Source organism: Nansenia antarctica (genome assembly GCF_963989245.1).
Source record: "Nansenia antarctica genome assembly, chromosome: 11".
Taxonomy (NCBI): Eukaryota; Metazoa; Chordata; class Actinopteri; order Argentiniformes; family Microstomatidae; genus Nansenia; species Nansenia antarctica.
In genome coordinates this window covers 5,496,989-5,514,364 of record NC_137681.1, presented here as the reverse complement: position 1 = coordinate 5,514,364, position 17,376 = coordinate 5,496,989, and the positions used below count along the sequence as shown (strand labels likewise).

The following is a 17,376-nucleotide window of genomic DNA, read 5'->3' as shown; positions in this document are numbered from 1 at the left end:
CCACACCCTGAAGCACCTGATGAGGTTAAAGTGCAGCTCAGTGTTGTAAAGTTCAGCTCTGTCAGACTTACAACACAGCAGTGGCAAGATTACGGCACGGAATAGCAAAAGACTAAACCATTACCCATTACAAGAAAATACTACGGTCAAAATATATCCAAGTCCAGCGTCACTTTTTATTGAAGTGTTGGTTTAAAAGCAGGAGAACTTTGTCAAAAGTTAAAATAATATTTAGAGGCTATTCGAGAAGACGGACAGGGATTGTGTGAGAAAATGGCTGCTACATCGTCTCTCCCGGAGGAGGATCTCTCCTGTCCTGTGTGCTGTGACATCTTTAAAGAACCTGTCGTCCTGCCATGTAGCCACAGCTTCTGTAACGCCTGTCTGCTGGAATGCTGGGAACACAAGGAATCTCGGGATTGTCCAATTTGTAGGAGTAGATTTACAAAGCCTCTAACCTTTAACACCTCTCTAAAGAACGTGTGTGAGGCCTTCTTACAGGAGAGAAGTCAGAGAGCTGAGGCAGGGTCTGGGGGAGTGTGCAGTGTGCACGGTGAGAAGCTCAAGCTCTTCTGTCTGAAGGATAAACAGCTCATCTGTGTGGTGTGTCAGGCCTCAAAGAAACATAAATCTCATGACTGTGTCCCAGTAGACGAGGCTGCACAGGGACATAAGGTAAACATAAATACAATTATTCAATAAATGAAGACTATTTTAAATTCTGTGACAGATAGATAGCTATGTCACTTGTTATGCACATGCGTTCATGTGTGGTGTTGTTTTCTTCACAATTATAAAAAATAAATAATCATTTTTTGTTTTTGTTTTAATTTAAACTCTGAATCATTCTAATTCTCTGAAATAAGAAATGTATGAGAGAATGTGTTTCTCTGACGCAGACTGTAAGGATTATGATAATGATTCTTACAGAACTGTGGTAAACAGATACTGTCAAATGAGTCCAGAAATGTCCTCAGTAAAGTTTTGTCTCAATCCAGGAGGAACTCCAGACAGCTCTGAAACCCTTAAAGGAGAAGCTGGTGGTCTTTAACAACGTTAAACAAACCTGTGATGAAACATCAGAGCACATTAAGGTACTGTGTACGTCAGGCAACGTGTTGTATTCAGTGATGTGGTCTTCTATTGTTCTGCTCAGTATTGGGTACTGTAGACATCTAACTGATCTAACTGAAGTCATGCATTTGCAACTCAATATCGTAAAGAGCTGCATACATTTCACCTAAACATTGAATAACAATAATACAAAAGTTAAAGTAAAAATAGTTTACGTACTATAGTAAAACTACAATGATCATAAGATATATTCCCCTTGGTGTCTACAGAGCCAGGCCCAGCACACAGAGAAACAGATTAAGGAGGGGTTTAAGAAACTTCACCAGTTTCTACGAGAGGAAGAGAAGGCCAGGATAGCTGCACTGAGGGAGGAAGAGGAGCAGAAGAGTCTGCTACTGAGCAGACAGATGTCATCACTTTCAAACACAATCACAGCCTTAGAGAAGAAGCTGAAAGTGGAAGACATCTCCTTCCTGCAGGTAAGGATGCCTTCTCTCAGACAGTAATTGTAAATGTATTCAGAGACCGATTGGTTACATCACTAGCATTGATGACACTTCTCTTCTGTTCCTCTCCAGAACTTCAAGGCCAGTAAGAAAAGGTAAGTGATCTCTTGTCTCTCTTCTCTGTGGTTCTGAACCCAAGCCCACAGCAGCACTGACTCCTGCATTTTCTTCCAGAGCCCAGTTCACACTGCCAGACCCAGAGAAGGTTTCAGGAGCGCTGATAGACGTGGCCAAACACCTGGGCAACCTGCAGTTCAGCGTCTGGGAGAAGATGCAGGGGATTGTCAAGCACGGTTAGTATTGACCAGAATTGGATTAAGAATAACTATCAAATACATTATTTTAATATGTTCATAGAAATACAACATTAATAAATGTATAATGTACAATATATATTATATATGTATAATAAATAGTACAGTGCATAATGTGTAGAATGCATCTGTTTGTTTTGAAGCTCCTGTGATTCTGGACCCCAACACTGCATCCCCGTGGCTCTCTCTGTCTGATGATCTGACCAGTGTGAGACAGGAAAGCCCATGGCAGCAGCTGCCTGACAACCCAGAACGGTTCATGAAGTATGCAAATGTTCTGGGCTCTGAGGGGTTCATGTCAGGAAAGCACAGCTGGGAGGTGGAGGTGGGGGACCGTCCTGACTGGGACATGGGTGTGGCTAAAGAGTCCAGGGACAGAAAGTCGAAGGTATCAAGTGCATCACCACAGTATGGATCCTGGTCTATAGGACAGAGGGATGGTAAGTATAGAGATGGAAGGGGTAACAGCATCACTCTGAAGAGGAGACCCCAGAGGATCAGAGTACAGCTGGACTACAACAAGGGGGAGGTGTCCTTCTACGATCCTGAAGACAAGACACTCATCCACACTTATAAAGACACCTTCACTGAGAGACTGTTCCCATACTTCTCTATTGGAGGATCTGGTGATGCTAAACATACTGATATACAGATCCGCCAATCAGAAGTGTCTCTCTTTTACTGCTGCGAGTGAACTAAATGTGGCTCAGGGGCACGAAAGTCAGTCCTATGGTTTTAGAATCACAAATATGAAAATATTAAGGCTTTAAAAAAAAAAAAACACATAACTTGTAGTGGTTAGAATTGCTGTGGGACCAGCCCCGCGGTGGTGTAGCGGTCTAAGCACTAGCCACTAGTGCAAGCTGCCCACCGGGGACTGGGATCGAATCCCAGCTCGCCAGATCCGGATATGGCCGGGGCACACACAGGGAGCGGCATATTGAGCGGCCGCTCCCGAGGGCGGTATAGGAATATTTCCGGACAAGGATCCGTCGCGCAACAGCGCCCCCGGGGTGCCGGAATAACGGTGCTGGGCTCGAGGAGCCAGACAGCTAGTCTGCCTGGCGGTCTCCTCTGGGGCTGCCGGCCACGGGGTCGTGCGGCGGATCCTACGCAATAGGCAGGGGATAATTGGATGCTAGGTTGGGTTCAATTGGATACCAAATTGGGTGAAAAAGGGATAAAATCTGAAAAAAAAATGAAAAAAGAATTGCTGTGGGACAGTGTTGACATTACACTTACTTGCTTACTTTGCTCAAAGTATTAATCCAAATCGAACAGGCAGAATGTGATTCCTCTATGACTAGTGCGCTCCACTGGGAAGATCTCCTCATATGTAAATTGTGGGACATTTAATAAAAGCTCTTTTCCTGATCCCAGATCTGCTGTCGGACAGTGTTTAGTTATTACCATAACAACCTGATCCTACCTCATGGTGGGATGATCATGCATGCATATCTACACATGTGGACAGTTACTTAAGCTGGTAAATGGACTGCACTTATATAGAGCCTTATTCCAAAGCGCTTTACAACAGCCTCTCATTCACACAGTCACACACCAATGGCGGCAAGCTACCATGCAAGGCGCCGGCCCGCTCATTGGGAGCCATTTGGGGTTCAGTGTCTTGCCCAAGGACACCTCGACACCAACTGGGGAATCGAACCGCAGACCTTGCGGTCATTGAACGCCGGCTCTACCTCCTGAGCCACAGCCACCCCCTCCATGTCCTGTAGGTAGGCGTTAACTCCAACACAATGCAGAGACGGTGAAGGTTCAGGGCCACGCCACGCCCCCAAAATATAAATTGTCCAATCATATCACAGCAAAAGTCACGACGACAGGCAGAAAACTCGGACAAACAACTCGCTAATATCTGACGGTGAAAAGCTTCTAGACGAAATATTCTTGTCATCTTAAAAAAATAAATTAAAAATATGTCTATTACTCGCTGTGGTAAATCAGAAATCAGAAATTTGCCAATTCCCGCCATTGTAAGTCATTGAATGTCATTCAGTCAGTCACTGTCAGTGAAGCGTTGTTTGTTTGTCCGAGTTTTCAAAGGGGGCGTGGCTTAGCGATAGGTCCATTGAGTTGACCATAGGAAGAGTCACCAGCTACTGAAAAACAAATGTCTCTTTTTATGTTTCTGCTTCCATAGAACGAAAAAAAAGAAAGTCAAAGCACAGTTGTGATTTTTGTTTGTTTTTGTTTTTAAATAAATTAATGATAGATTAACAATGCTCTCTCATGTCTGTCCTTATTATTCATTGAATGACTGATCGGATGCACTGTTTTGGTGGTAGCCTGCATGGGCTGCGGAACGCCTTGAGGTTCAGTAGGGCCCAACCTCAAATCCGGACACCACTGTTCTTCACATCTTGCCGAAAAACTGTCGCCGCCTGCCTGTCATTTTGGGAGATGAATTTAGATGATGGTCTAGGCAGCAGCAGGGTCTGAAGTACATTGCAGACTACAGACTGACTTAATAAAACATATTGCACACACACACACACACACACACACACACACACACACACAAACCTGGTTCCCTTTCAACCACACCCTGAAGCACCTGATGTGCACCTGATGTGCAGCTCAGTGTTGTAAAGTTCAGCTCTGTCAGACTTACAACACAGCAGTGGCAAGATTACGGCACGGAATAGCAAAAGACTAAACCATTACAAGAAAATACTACGGTCAAAATATCTCCAAGTCCAGCGTCACTTTTTATTGAAGTGTTGGTTTAAAAGCAGGAGAACTTTGTGAAAAGGTCAAATAATATTTAGAGGCTATTCGAGAAGACGGACTGGGATTGTGTGAGGAAATGGCTGCTAAATCGTTTCTCCCAGAGGAGGATCTCTCCTGTCCTGTGTGCTGTGACATCTTTAAAGATCCTGTCGTCCTGCCATGTAGCCACAGCTTCTGTAAAGCCTGTCTGCTGGAATGCTGGGAACACAAGGAATCTCGGGATTGTCCAATTTGTAGGAGAATATTTTCAATGAGCCAACCTCTTACCATTAACACCTCTCTGAAGAACGTGTGTGAGGCCTTCTTACAGGAGAGAAGTCAGAGAGCTGAGGCAGGGTCTGGGGGAGTGTGCAGTCTGCACGGTGAGAAGCTCAAGCTCTTCTGTCTGAAGGATAAACAGCCCATCTGTGTGGTGTGTCAGGCCTCAAAGAAACATAAATCTCATGACTGCGTCCCAGTAGACGAGGCTGCACAGGGATATAAGGTAAACATAAATACAATTATTCAATAAATGAAGAAGACTATTTTAAATTCTGTGACAGATAGATAGCTGTCACTTGTTATGCACACGTGTTCATGTGTGGTGTTGTTTTCTTCACAATGATAAAAATATAGAATAATTATAATTATATAATAATTAACCCTAAACCTACTTTTTACTCTGAATCATCCTAATTTGTCAAATGAGTCCAGAAATGTCCTCAGTAAAGTTTTGTCTCCATCCAGGAGGAACTCCAGACAGCTCTGAAACCCTTAAAGGAGAAACTGGAGGTCTTCAACAAAGTTAAACTAACCTGTGATAAAACTTCAGAGCACATTAAGGTACTGTGTACGTCAGGCAACGTGTTGTATTCAGTGATGTGGTCTTCTATTGTTCTGCTCAGTATTGGGTACTGTAGACATCTAACTGATCTAACTGAAGTCATGCATTTGCAACTCAATATCGTAAAGAGCTGCATACATTTCACCTAAACATTGAATAACAATAATACAAAAGTTAAAGTAAAAATAGTTTACGTACTATAGTAAAACTACAATGATCATAAGATATATTCCCCTTGGTGTCTCCAGAGCCAGGCTCAGCACACAGAGAAACAGATTAAGGAGGGGTTTAAGAAACTTCACCAGTTTCTACGAGAGGAAGAGAAGGCCAGGATAGCTGCACTGAGGGAGGAAGAGGAGCAGAAGAGTCTGCTACTGAGCAGACAGATGTCATCACTTTCAAACACAATCACAGCCTTAGAGAAGAAGCTGAAAGTGGAAGACATCTCCTTCCTGCAGGTAAGGATGCCTTCTCTCAGACAGTAATTGTTAATGTATTCAGAGACTGATTGATTACATCACTAGCATTGACACTTCTCTTCTGTTCCTCTCCAGAACTTCAAGGCCAGTAAGAAAAGGTAAGTGATCTCTTGTCTCTCTTCTCTGGGGTTCTGAACCCAAGCCCACAGCAGCACTGACTCCTGAATGTTCTTACAGAGCCCAGTTCACACTGCCAGACCCAAAGAAGGTTTCAGGAGCGCTGATAGACGTGGCCAAACACCTGGGCAACCTGCAGTTCAGAGTCTGGGAGAAGATGCAGGGGATTGTCAAGCACGGTTAGTCCTGACGAGAATTGGATTAAGAATAACTATCAAATACATTATTTTAATATGTTCATAGAAATACAACATTAATAAATGTATAATTTATAATAAATAGTACAGTGCAGAATGTGTAGAATGCATCTGTTTGTTTTGAAGCTCCTGTGATTCTGGACCCCAACACTGCACATCCCTGTCTCTCTCTGTCTGATGATCTGACCAGTGTGAGACAGGAAGGCCCAAGGCAGCAGCTGCCTGACAACCCAGAACGGTTCATGAAGTATCCAACTGTTGTGGGCTCTGAGGGGTTCATCTCAGGAAAACACAGCTGGGAGGTGGAGGTGGGGGACCATCCTGACTGGGCCATGGGTGTGGCTAAAGAGTCCAGTGACAGAAAGTCAAAGGTACCAAGTGCATCACAGAATGGATCCTGGGCTATCGGACAGAGGGATGGTAAGTATAGAGATGGAATGGGTAAGACCATCACTCTGAAGAGGAGACCCCAGAGGATCAGAGTACAGCTCGACTACAACAAGGGGGAGGTGTCCTTCTACGACCCTGAAGACAAGACACTCATCCACACTTATAAAGACACCTTCACTGAGAGACTGTTCCCCATCTTCTGTTTTGGACGTGCTGGTAATACTAAACACCCTGATATACAGATCTGCCAATCAAAAGTGTCGCTGCGAGTGAACTAAATGTGGCTCAGGGGCACGAAAGTCAGTCTTATGGTTTTAGAATCACAAATATGAAAATATTACGGCTTTCAAATTATTAAACTTTTTTTTTTTTAAATCATAACTTGTAGTGGTTAGAATTGCTGTGGGACAGTGTTGACATTACACTTACTTGCTTACTTTGCTCAAAGTATTAATCCAAATCCAACAGGCAGAATGTGATTCCTCTATGACTAGTGCTCTGCATTGGGAAGATCTCCTCATATGTAAATTGTGGGACATTAATAAAAGCTCTTTTGCTGATCCCAGATCTGCTGTCGGACAGTGTTTAGTGATTACCATGACAGCCTGATCCTACCTCATGGTGGGATGATCATGCATGCATATCTACACATGTGGACAGTTACTTAAGCTGGTAAATGGACTGCACTTATATAGAGCCTTATTCCAAAGCGCTTTACAACAGCCTCTCATTCACACAGTCACACACCAATGGCGGCAAGCTACCATGCAAGGCGCCGGCCCACTCATTGGGAGCCATTTGGGGTTCAGTGTCTTGCCCAAGGACACCTCGACACCAACTGGGGAATCGAACCGCAGACCTTGCGGTCATTGAACGCCGGCTCTACCTCCTGAGCCACAGCCACAGCCACCCCCTCCATGTCCTGTAGGTAGGCGTTAACTCCAACACAATGCAGAGATGGTGAAGGTTCAGGGCCACGCCACGCCCCCAAAATATAAATTGTCCAATCATATCACAGCAAAAGTCACGACGACAGGCAGAAAACTCGGACAAACAACTCGCTAATATCTGATGGTGAAAAGCTTCTAGACGAAATATTCTTGTCATTGTAGTGACTACATTATGGGTTCATGTTCTCCTCTTACTGTTGGTTGTGTAGTGGGAGGGAACCAGTTCTGGCACTAGGGGCAGAGGGGAGGATTATTAACGTTGCAACTTCCTGTTTAGACACAAGAGTTTTGGTGATCGATTTCCTGGTCCTGTACGGAGAGTACAAGTTGTTATTTTGATTAAACCGTTATCATTACGTTGCCTACGTCTTTCCTTTTTCCTCCGGCACTACACTGGTGACCCCCGACGTGGATTTTTGTTAACGTAATTGTGTACAAAAACCAGCGAGCGAACATTACAATCCTGCAAAATGTCCGGGCGAGGAAGACGTTCAAACCAGCGGCAGCCATCACCATCCCCTGTCAGGGTAACGCGTGGTGCGCACACTCCCACTCTCAAGCTACCACAGTTCTGGGACTCAACGCCTGCTGCATGGTTTGCTATTGTAGAGGCACATTTTAACAAAAGTGACATCGATGACGACGACGACCGGTACAACCATGCTGTGGCAATGTTGGGCAGCTCCACCGCAGCTCGAGTGGTAGGTTTTTTGTCTGCTCCCCCGACGACGAACAAATATGAGCGCCTCAAGGCCCTGCTTCTAGAGACATTTGAACTGTCCACTGCGGAGAGGGTGCGTCGCCTATTTGCCATGTCGGACTTGGGTGACGAGAGGCCTTCTGCGCGCATGGAGAGGATGCTAAACCTGCTCGGTACAGAAGACCCCATGGTCCTCTTCACAGAGCTGTTCATGCGCACATTGCCAGCTCAAGTTAGGATGGCGCTGGCCAACACCGCCATCATGGAGCCCCGCGCCCTGGCCAGGGAGGCGGACCGGTTCGTCTTGGCCATGCCTCAACGGTCCCCCGACCTGCTCGCTCCCGCGGCCGCCCCGCCACCCGACCGTCGCAGGAGAGCGAAGGATGACGCCAGACCTTCTGGCCAGCAGGGTAACGCTGCGGGCCATTGTTTCTACCACGCCACTTTTGGCGCCAAGGCCAAACGGTGCCGCTCACCCTGCACCTTCGGACCGACGGGAAACGGCGGGGCCGGCACTCAGTAGTGGCCCTGAGCGCTGGCGTCACCAACAGGCTGCTCTTCATACAAGACACCGCCTCTGGTCGCAGTTTCCTTTGTGACACAGGTGCCCAGTGGAGCATCATTCCGGCAGAGAGATCGGATGTGGCGAAGGAGGAGCGTGGTCCGCAGTTGGCAGGCGCGGACGGCACACCTATCTGCTCTTATGGCACTAGGGCGGTGGACGTGTGCTTCGGAGGGCAATGCTTTTCGTGGGATTTTGTCATAGCGGCTGTCACATTTCCCCTCCTTGGTGCGGATTTTCTGTGCGCCCACAACCTGTTGGTGGACGTGGGGAACAGGCGCCTGGTCAACTCACAGACTTTCGCTTCCTTCGCCTGTACGCAGGGGGAGGCGGTCTACAGCGGGTGGTCCAATACGCTCGCCGAAAGTGACCAGTACCTTCGGCTGCTCGCCGAATTCCCCGACCTTACCAAGCCCACCTTCTCCGCGCCCACGGTGAAACACGGAGTGGAGCACCACATCGAGACCGAGGGGCCTCCCCTCCACGCCAGGGCCAGGCGCCTCAACCCGGAGAAGCTGGCCATCGCCAGGGCGGAGTTTGCGCATATGGAGCAGGTGGGCATCGTTCGGCGCTCGAGCAGCCCCTGGGCGTCTCCCCTGCACATCGTCCCTAAGTCAGACGGCGGGTGGCGCCCATGTGGGGACTACCGCCGCCTCAACGACGCGTCCAAGCCTGACCGCTACCCGGTCCCACATGTCCAGGACTTTTCAGCGAACCTGGCAGGCAAACGCTTCTTCTCCAAAGTGGACCTGGTACGGGGGTACCATCAGGTGCCGGTGCACCCCGAGGACGTCCCTAAGACGGCCGTAATCACGCCATTTGGACTCTTCGAGTTTCTGCGGATGCCGTTCGGCCTGAAGAACGCGGCGCAGACCTTCCAACGCCTCATGCACTCGGTGCTCCGGGACCTACCATTCCTCTTCGTCTACTTGGATGACATCCTCGTCGCAAGCACCACGGAGGAGGAGCACCTGTCCCACCTCCGGGCCCTTTTCACACGGCTCAGCCAACATGGGCTGATTGTCAATCCGGCGAAGTGTGAGTTCGGACGGAACACCATCGACTTTCTCGGGCACCGGGTCTCCGCAGAGGGGGTGACCCCCCTCCCCTCGAAGGTGGAAGCTGTCGCTGCTTTCCCGCGCCCCAGCACAATCAGCGAGCTCAAGGGGTTCATCGGGATGGTAACCTTCTACTATCGCTTCCTCCACCACATCGCTCACATCCTGCGGCCTCTGTACGAGGCCCAGAAGGGCAAGACTCTGAAGCAGCCGGTGGACTGGACGGCGGAGCGTGTCAAAGCCTTTCAGGACACCAAGGCGGCCCTGGCCCGCGCTGCCATGTTGGCCCACCCCTCGCCCTCGGCACCCACTGCTCTCACCACGGACGCCTCTGACTTTGCTGTGGGAGCGGTGTACGAACAGTGGGTTGGGGACGCCTGGCAGCCTCTTGCATTCTTCAGCCGCCAGCTGTCTCCCAGAGAGCAAAGGTACAGCACATTCGACAGGGAGCTCCTCGGGCTGTGGCTTGCTGTCAGACACTTCCGTTTTTTACTGGAGGGCCGCGAGTTTACGGCCTACGTGGACCACAAGCCACTCACGCACGCCATGTCCAAGGTGGCGGAGCCGTGGTCCGACCGCCAACAGCGCCAGCTCGCCTACATATCCGAGTTCACCACAGACATCCAGCACGTTGCTGGGAAGTCCAACCAGGTCGCGGATTGTCTCTCCAGGGCGGTGGTTGGTGCGGTCCAACTGGGTTTGGACTACGCGCGCATGGCTGCAGACCAGGCCGCCGACCCCGCCGTCCAGGCTCTCAAGTTGTCGGACACAGGACTGCGCCTAGAAGAGGTGGTTTTCGGTGACGCAGGGGCCACGCTCCTGTGCGACGTCTCCATGGGTCGGCCACGACCGGTGGTCCCCGCCAACTGGAGGCGCCCCGCCTTCGAGGCGATACACGGCTTGTCTCACCCTGGTAGGAAACCGTCCTCACGGCTGGTGTCAGAGAAATTCGTCTGGCATGGGCTCAAGAGGGATGTGAGGGCCTGGGTAGACACGTGCATCGCCTGCCAGCGCGCCAAGGTGCATCGACACGTCAAGGCCCCCCTGGAGCAGTTCTCTGTGCCTGAGCGGAGGTTCGATCATGTAAACGTGGACCTGGTAGGGCCGCCGCCCCCCTCGCACGGATACACCTATCTCTTTACCATGGTGGACAGGACGACTCGCTGGCCGGAGGCAGTTCCGCTCTCCTCAACGACAGCCCCCGACCTGGCCCGGGCGTTCATCGCGGTGTGGGTCTCCCGCTACGGCACCCCTGCTGATCTCTCCTCTGACCGTGGCTCACAGTTTACTTCAGAGCTGTGGGCAGCGGTGGCGGAGAATCTGGGGGTCAAGCTCCACCGCACAACCGCCTATCACCCGCAGGCGAACGGGCTCTGTGAGCGTTTCCATCGATCCATGAAGGCCGCCCTTCGAGCCAGCCTCACGGACAGCAACTGGCTTGACAAGCTGCCGTGGGTCATGCTGGGGCTCAGGACAGCGCCTAAGGAGGACCTCCAGTCGTCGTCCGCTGAGCTGGTGTTTGGACAGCCGCTGCGGGTCCCCGGTGACTTCATTCCCAAGTCAACGGAGCCCTGGTCCGCCGCCGCTCAGCGCGCCTCCCTGCTGGACAGCGCCAGGACCTTCGTCCCGGTCCCGACTACGCAGCATGGTGTCCCTACTTCGAGGGTGCCCCCGGAGCTGCACTCAGCGAGGTTCGTTTTCATTCGTCATGATGGCCACAGGACTCCACTACGTCCTCCTTATGACGGGCCTTTCCGTGTCATCGAGGCCGGAGCCAAGAACTTCATGGTTGACATGGGGGGTAGGCCTGAGTGTGTGTCCGTTGATCGCCTCAAACCGGCCCACTTGGACCTTGAACTGCCCCTGGACTTGGCCCTGCCACCGCGCAGAGGCCGGCCTCCAGTCCTACCTCCCCTGCAGCGCCCTGGCCATTCCCCCCTCCGACCCCGACAACCCCCCGCAGCTCGCGAGCCCCCGGTCGTCACTGCCCCCCGTCCTTCCCTGCAGGAGGACGTGATGGGCGATGTCACACCTCCTCCCGCACCTCCTGACTTTACCTACGATCGTAGGGGCCGGGCCATACGCCCTCCTCGCCGTGAGGATTTCCAATATTGAGGTGAACACTGGGGGGGCTGGTGTAGTGACTACATTATGGGTTCATGTTCTCCTCTTACTGTTGGTTGTGTAGTGGGAGGGAACCAGTTCTGGCACTAGGGGCAGAGGGGAGGATTATTAACGTTGCAACTTCCTGTTTAGACACAAGAGTTTTGGTGATCGATTTCCTGGTCCTGTACGGAGAGTACAAGTTGTTATTTTGATTAAACCGTTATCATTACGTTGCCTACGTCTTTCCTTTTTCCTCCGGCACTACATCATCTTAAAAAAAAAAAAAAAAAAATGTCTATTACTCGCTGTGGTAAATCAGAAATCAGAAATTTGCCAATTCCCGCCATTGTAAGTCATTGAATGTCATTCAGTCAGTCACTGTCAGTGAAGCGTTGTTTGATTGTCCGAGTTTTCAAAGGGGGCGTGGCTTAGCGATAGGTCCATTGAGTTGACCATAGGAAGAGTCACCAGCTACTGAAAAACAAATGTCTCTTTTTATGTTTCTGCTTTCATAGAACGAAAAAAAGAAGAAAAAAAAAAGTCAAAGCACAGTTGTGATTTTTGTTTGTTTTTGTTTTTAAATAAATTAATGATAGATTAACAATGCTCTCATGTCTGTCCTTATTATTCATTGAATGACTGATCGGATGCACTGTTTTGGTGGTAGCCTGCATGGGCTGCGGAACGCCTTGAGGTTCAGTAGGGCCCAACCTCAAATCCGGACACCACTGTTCTCCACATCTTGCCGAAAAACTGTCGCCGCCTGTCATTTTGGGAGATGAATTTAGATGATAGTCTAGGGAGCAGCAGGGTCTGAAGTACATTGCAGACTACAGACTGACTTAATAAAACATATTGCACACACACACACACACACACACACACACACACACACACAAACCTGGTTCCCTTTCAACCACACCCTGAAGCACCTGATGAGGTTAAAGTGCAGCTCAGTGTTGTAAAGTTCAGCTCTGTCAGACTTACAACACAGCAGCGGCAAGATTACGGCACGGAATAGCAAAAGACTAAACCATTGCAAGAAAATACTACGATCAAAATATCTCCACTATATATTCACTTTTTATTGAAGTGTTGGTTTAAAAGCAGGAGAACTTTGTCAAAAGTAAAAATAATATTTAGAGGCTATTCGAGAAGACGGACTGGGATTGTGTGAGGAAATGGCTGCGACATCGTCTCTCCCGGAGGAGGATCTCTCCTGTCCTGTGTGCTGTGACATCTTTAAAGAACCTGTCGTCCTGCCATGTAGCCACAGCTTCTGTAAAGCCTGTCTGCTGGAATGCTGGGAACACAAGGAATCTCGGGATTGTCCAATTTGTAGGAGAAGATTTTCAATGAGCCAACCTCTAACCTTTAACACCTCTCTGAAGAATGTGTGTGAGGCCTTCTTACAGGAGAGAAGTCAGAGAGCTGAGGCAGGGTCTGGGGGAGTGTGCAGTCTGCACGGTGAGAAGCTCAAGCTCTTCTGTCTGAAGGATAAACAGCTCATCTGTGTGGTGTGTCAGGCCTCAAAGAAACATAAATCTCATGACTGCGTCCCAGTAGACGAGGCTGCACAGGGACTTAAGGTAAACAAACAATTTTATTCAATAAATAAAGATTACTATTTGAAATTCTGTGACATAGCTATCTATCTGTCACTTGTCATGCACATGCGTTCATGTGTGTTGTTTTCTTCACAATGATAAAAATATGTTCTCAATCCAGGAGGAACTCCAGACAGCTCTGAAACCCTTAAAGGAGAAACTGGTGGTCTTTAACAACGTTAAACAAACCTGTGATGAAACATCAGAGCACATTAAGGTACTGTGTACGTCAGGCAACGTGTTGTATTCAGTGATGTGGTCTTCTATTGTTCTGCTCAGTATTGGATACTGTAGACATATAACTGATCTAACTGAAGTCATGCATCTGCAATTCAATATCGTAAAGAGCTGTTAAAGTAAAAATAGTTAACGTACTATAGTAAAACTACAATGATCATAAGATATATTCCCCATGGTGTCTCCAGAGCCAGGCCCAGCACACAGAGAAACAGATTACGGAGGGGTTTAAGAAACTTCACCAGTTTCTACGAGAGGAAGAGGAGGCCAGGATAGCTGCACTGAGGGAGGAAGAGGAGCAGAAGAGTCAGATGATGAAGGAGAAGACTGAGCTACTGCGCAGACAGATGTCATCACTTTCAGACACAATCACAGCCTTAGAGAAGAAGCTGAAACTGGAAGACATCTCCTTCCTGCAGGTAAGGATGCCTTCTCTCAGACAGTAATTGTAAATGTATTCAGAGACTGATTGGTTACATCACTAGCATTGATGACACTTCTCTTCTGTTCCTCTCCAGAACTTCAAGGCCGGTAAGAAAAGGTAAGTGATCTCTTGTCTCTCTTCTCTGTGGTTCTGAACCCAAGCCCACAGCAGCACTGACTCCTGAATAGTCTTTCCAGAGCCCGGTTCACACTGCCAGACCCAGAGAAGGTTTCAGGAGCGCTGATAGACGTGGCCAAACACCTGGGCAACCTGCAGTTCAGCGTCTGGGAGAAGATGCAGGGGATTGTCAAGCACTGTTAGTACTGACGAGAACTGGATTAAGAATAACTATCAAATACATTATTTTAATATGTTCATAGAAATACAACATGTATAATGTATAATATATATTATATATGTATAATAAATAGTACAGTGCATAATGTGTAGAATGCATCTGTTTGTTTTGAAGCTCCTGTGATTCTGGACCCCAACACTGCACCTCCCCACCTCTCTCTGTCTGATGATCTGACCAGTGTGAGACAGGAAAGCCCATGGCAGCAGCTGCCTGACAACCCAGAACGGTTCATGATGTATCCAGATGTTGCGGGCTCTGAGGGGTTCATATCAGGAGAGCACAGCTGGGAGGTGGAGGTGGGGGACCATCCTGACTGGGCCATGGGTGTGGCTAAAGAGTCCAGTGACAGAAAGTCGAAGGTACCAAGTGCATCACCACAGTATGGAATCTGGGCTATACTACAGAGGGATGGTAAGTATACAGATGGAAGGTGTAACACCATCACTCTGAAGAGGAGACCCCAGAGGATCAGAGTACAGCTGGACTACAACAAGGGGGAGGTGTCCTTCTACGACCCTGAAGACAAGACACTCATCCACACTCATAAACACACCTTCACTGAGAGACTGTTCCCCTTCTTCTCTATTGGAGAAGCTGGTGATGCTAAACACCCTGATATACAGATCTGCCAATCAAAAGTGTCGCTGCGAGTGAACTAAATGTGGCTCAGGGGCACGATAGTCAGTCTTATGGTTTTAGAATCACAAATATGAAAATATTACGGCTTTCAAATTATTCAACTTTTTTTTTTTTAAATCATAACTTGTAGTGGTTAGAATTGCTGTGGGACAGTGTTGACATTACACTTACTTGCTTACTTTGCTCAAAGTATGAATCCAAATCGAACAGGCAGAATGTGATTCCTCTATGACTAGTGCGCTCCACTGGGAAGATCTCCTCATATGTAAATTGTGGGACATTTAATAAAAGCTCTTTTCCTGATCCCAGATCTGCTGTCGGACAGTGTTTAGTTATTACCATAACAACCTGATCCTACCTCATGGTGGGATGATCATGCATGCATATCTACACATGTGGACAGTTACTTAAGCTGGTAAATGGACTGCACTTATATAGAGCCTTATTCCAAAGCGCTTTACAACAGCCTCTCATTCACACACCAATGGCGGCAAGCTACCATGCAAGGCGCCGGCCCGCTCATTGGGAGCCATTTGGGGTTCAGTGTCTTGCCCAAGGACACCTCGACACCAACTGGGGAATCGAACCGCAGACCTTGCGGTCATTGAACGCCGGCTCTACCTCCTGAGCCACAGCCACAGCCACCCCCTCCATGTCCTGTAGGTAGGCGTTAACTCCAACACAATGCAGAGATGGTGAAGGTTCAGGGTTCAGGGATGAGGGCAGCAGAGGACATGAGATATGTAGGGAGGAGGAGGGAGGAGGAGGGAGGAGAGGGGAGGAGGAGGGAGGAGGAGGGAGGAGAGGGGAGGAGGAGGGAGGATTAAAGTAGAGGAGGAGTGAGACAGAGAAACAGATCGTCAATGAGGGCTGTAGCTTCAGAGAGATTTTGAAAAACAACGACTGGCCGAAGAAGAAGCCTTAGAATCATGACTAACAGAAACAAAAACGAAAGACAGGTGTGTGTCCTTCTACCCAACAAGGAGCAGCTTAGTATGACAGTTGGGGTGAGTGTGTGTTTCGAATACCTGTGTCTTTCTTCTTCTATCACGACGACTGCCAATGGCCCCTATCCTGAGCTAGATCGCTCTTCCTGTTATAACTGGTGAATTTGTGATTTCACTTGCTTAGTCAAATGTATCGATTGTAAGTCGCTTTGGAATAAGGCGTCTGCTCAATGCCAAAAATGTAAATGTAAATGTAAGCTTGTATATTTGTATGCAGATTATTGTGTGTGTGTGTGTGTGTGTGTGTGTGTGTGTGTGTGTGTGTGTGTGTGTGCGCCCAGATGAAGGTGAGGGGCCAGGAGGTGTTCAGCCGCCTGTCTGAGCTCCTGGGTGTTAAGGAGCTGCACCTCTTTGGTCTGAGCGTCCTCAGAGGTACGTTTCAGCTCAACGACTCCATCTGACTCCATCTGTCTCCATCTGACTCCATCTGTCTCCATCTGACTCCACCTGACTCCACCTGACTCCATCTGACTCCATCTGACTCCATCTGACTCCATCTGACTCCACCTGACTCCATCTGACTCCATCTGACTCCACATGACTCCATCTGTCTCCACATGACTCCATCTGACTCCATCTGACTCCATCTGACTCCATCTGACTCCATCTGTCTCCATCTGACTCCATCTGTCTCCATCTGACTCCATCTGACTCCACATGACTCCATCTGTCTCCATCTGACTCCACCTGACTCCATCTGACTCCATCTGACTCCACCTGACTCCATCCGACTCCATCTGACTCCTTACCTTGTATGACTCACAAACGACTCATCTGTCTCCATCTGTCTCCACCTGACTCCATCTGACTCCATCTGTCTCCATCTGACTCCATCTGACTCCCATCTGACTCCATCTGTCTCCATCTGACTCCATCTGTCTCCATCTGACTCCACATGACTCCATCTGACTCCATCTGTCTCCATCTGTCTCCATCTGACTCCACCTGTCTCCATCTGTCTCCATCTGACTCCATCTGACTCCATCTGACTCCATCTGTCTCCATCTGACTCCACCTGACTCCATCTGACTCCATCTGACTCCATCTGTCTCCATCTGACTCCATCTGACTCCATCT

The 17,376-nt window shown here is 48.7% G+C and overlaps 2 protein-coding genes across 2 annotated transcripts; both read left to right on the top strand.

Moving 5' to 3' along the window:
* Positions 1 to 273: 273 nt before the first annotated feature.
* LOC308167495 (E3 ubiquitin-protein ligase TRIM35-like) lies at positions 274 to 2,588 on the top strand (the record flags this gene model as incomplete). Its single annotated transcript, XM_080541912.1, has 6 exons — positions 274 to 675; positions 999 to 1,094; positions 1,344 to 1,553; positions 1,653 to 1,675; positions 1,755 to 1,873; positions 2,038 to 2,588. The coding sequence occupies 6 exons, from the start codon at positions 274 to 276 to the stop codon at positions 2,586 to 2,588; spliced, it is 1,401 nt and encodes a 466-aa protein (XP_080398038.1).
* A 2,133-nt stretch (positions 2,589 to 4,721) lies between these two features.
* LOC308167494 (E3 ubiquitin-protein ligase TRIM35-like) lies at positions 4,722 to 15,312 on the top strand (the record flags this gene model as incomplete). Its single annotated transcript, XM_080541911.1, has 11 exons — positions 4,722 to 5,129; positions 5,372 to 5,467; positions 5,717 to 5,926; positions 6,023 to 6,045; positions 6,125 to 6,243; positions 6,388 to 6,920; positions 13,443 to 13,616; positions 14,060 to 14,137; positions 14,390 to 14,412; positions 14,493 to 14,611; positions 14,768 to 15,312. 11 exons carry the CDS (start codon positions 4,722 to 4,724, stop codon positions 15,310 to 15,312), a joined length of 2,328 nt encoding a protein of 775 aa, XP_080398037.1.
* Between the last annotated feature and the right edge of the window lie 2,064 nt (positions 15,313 to 17,376).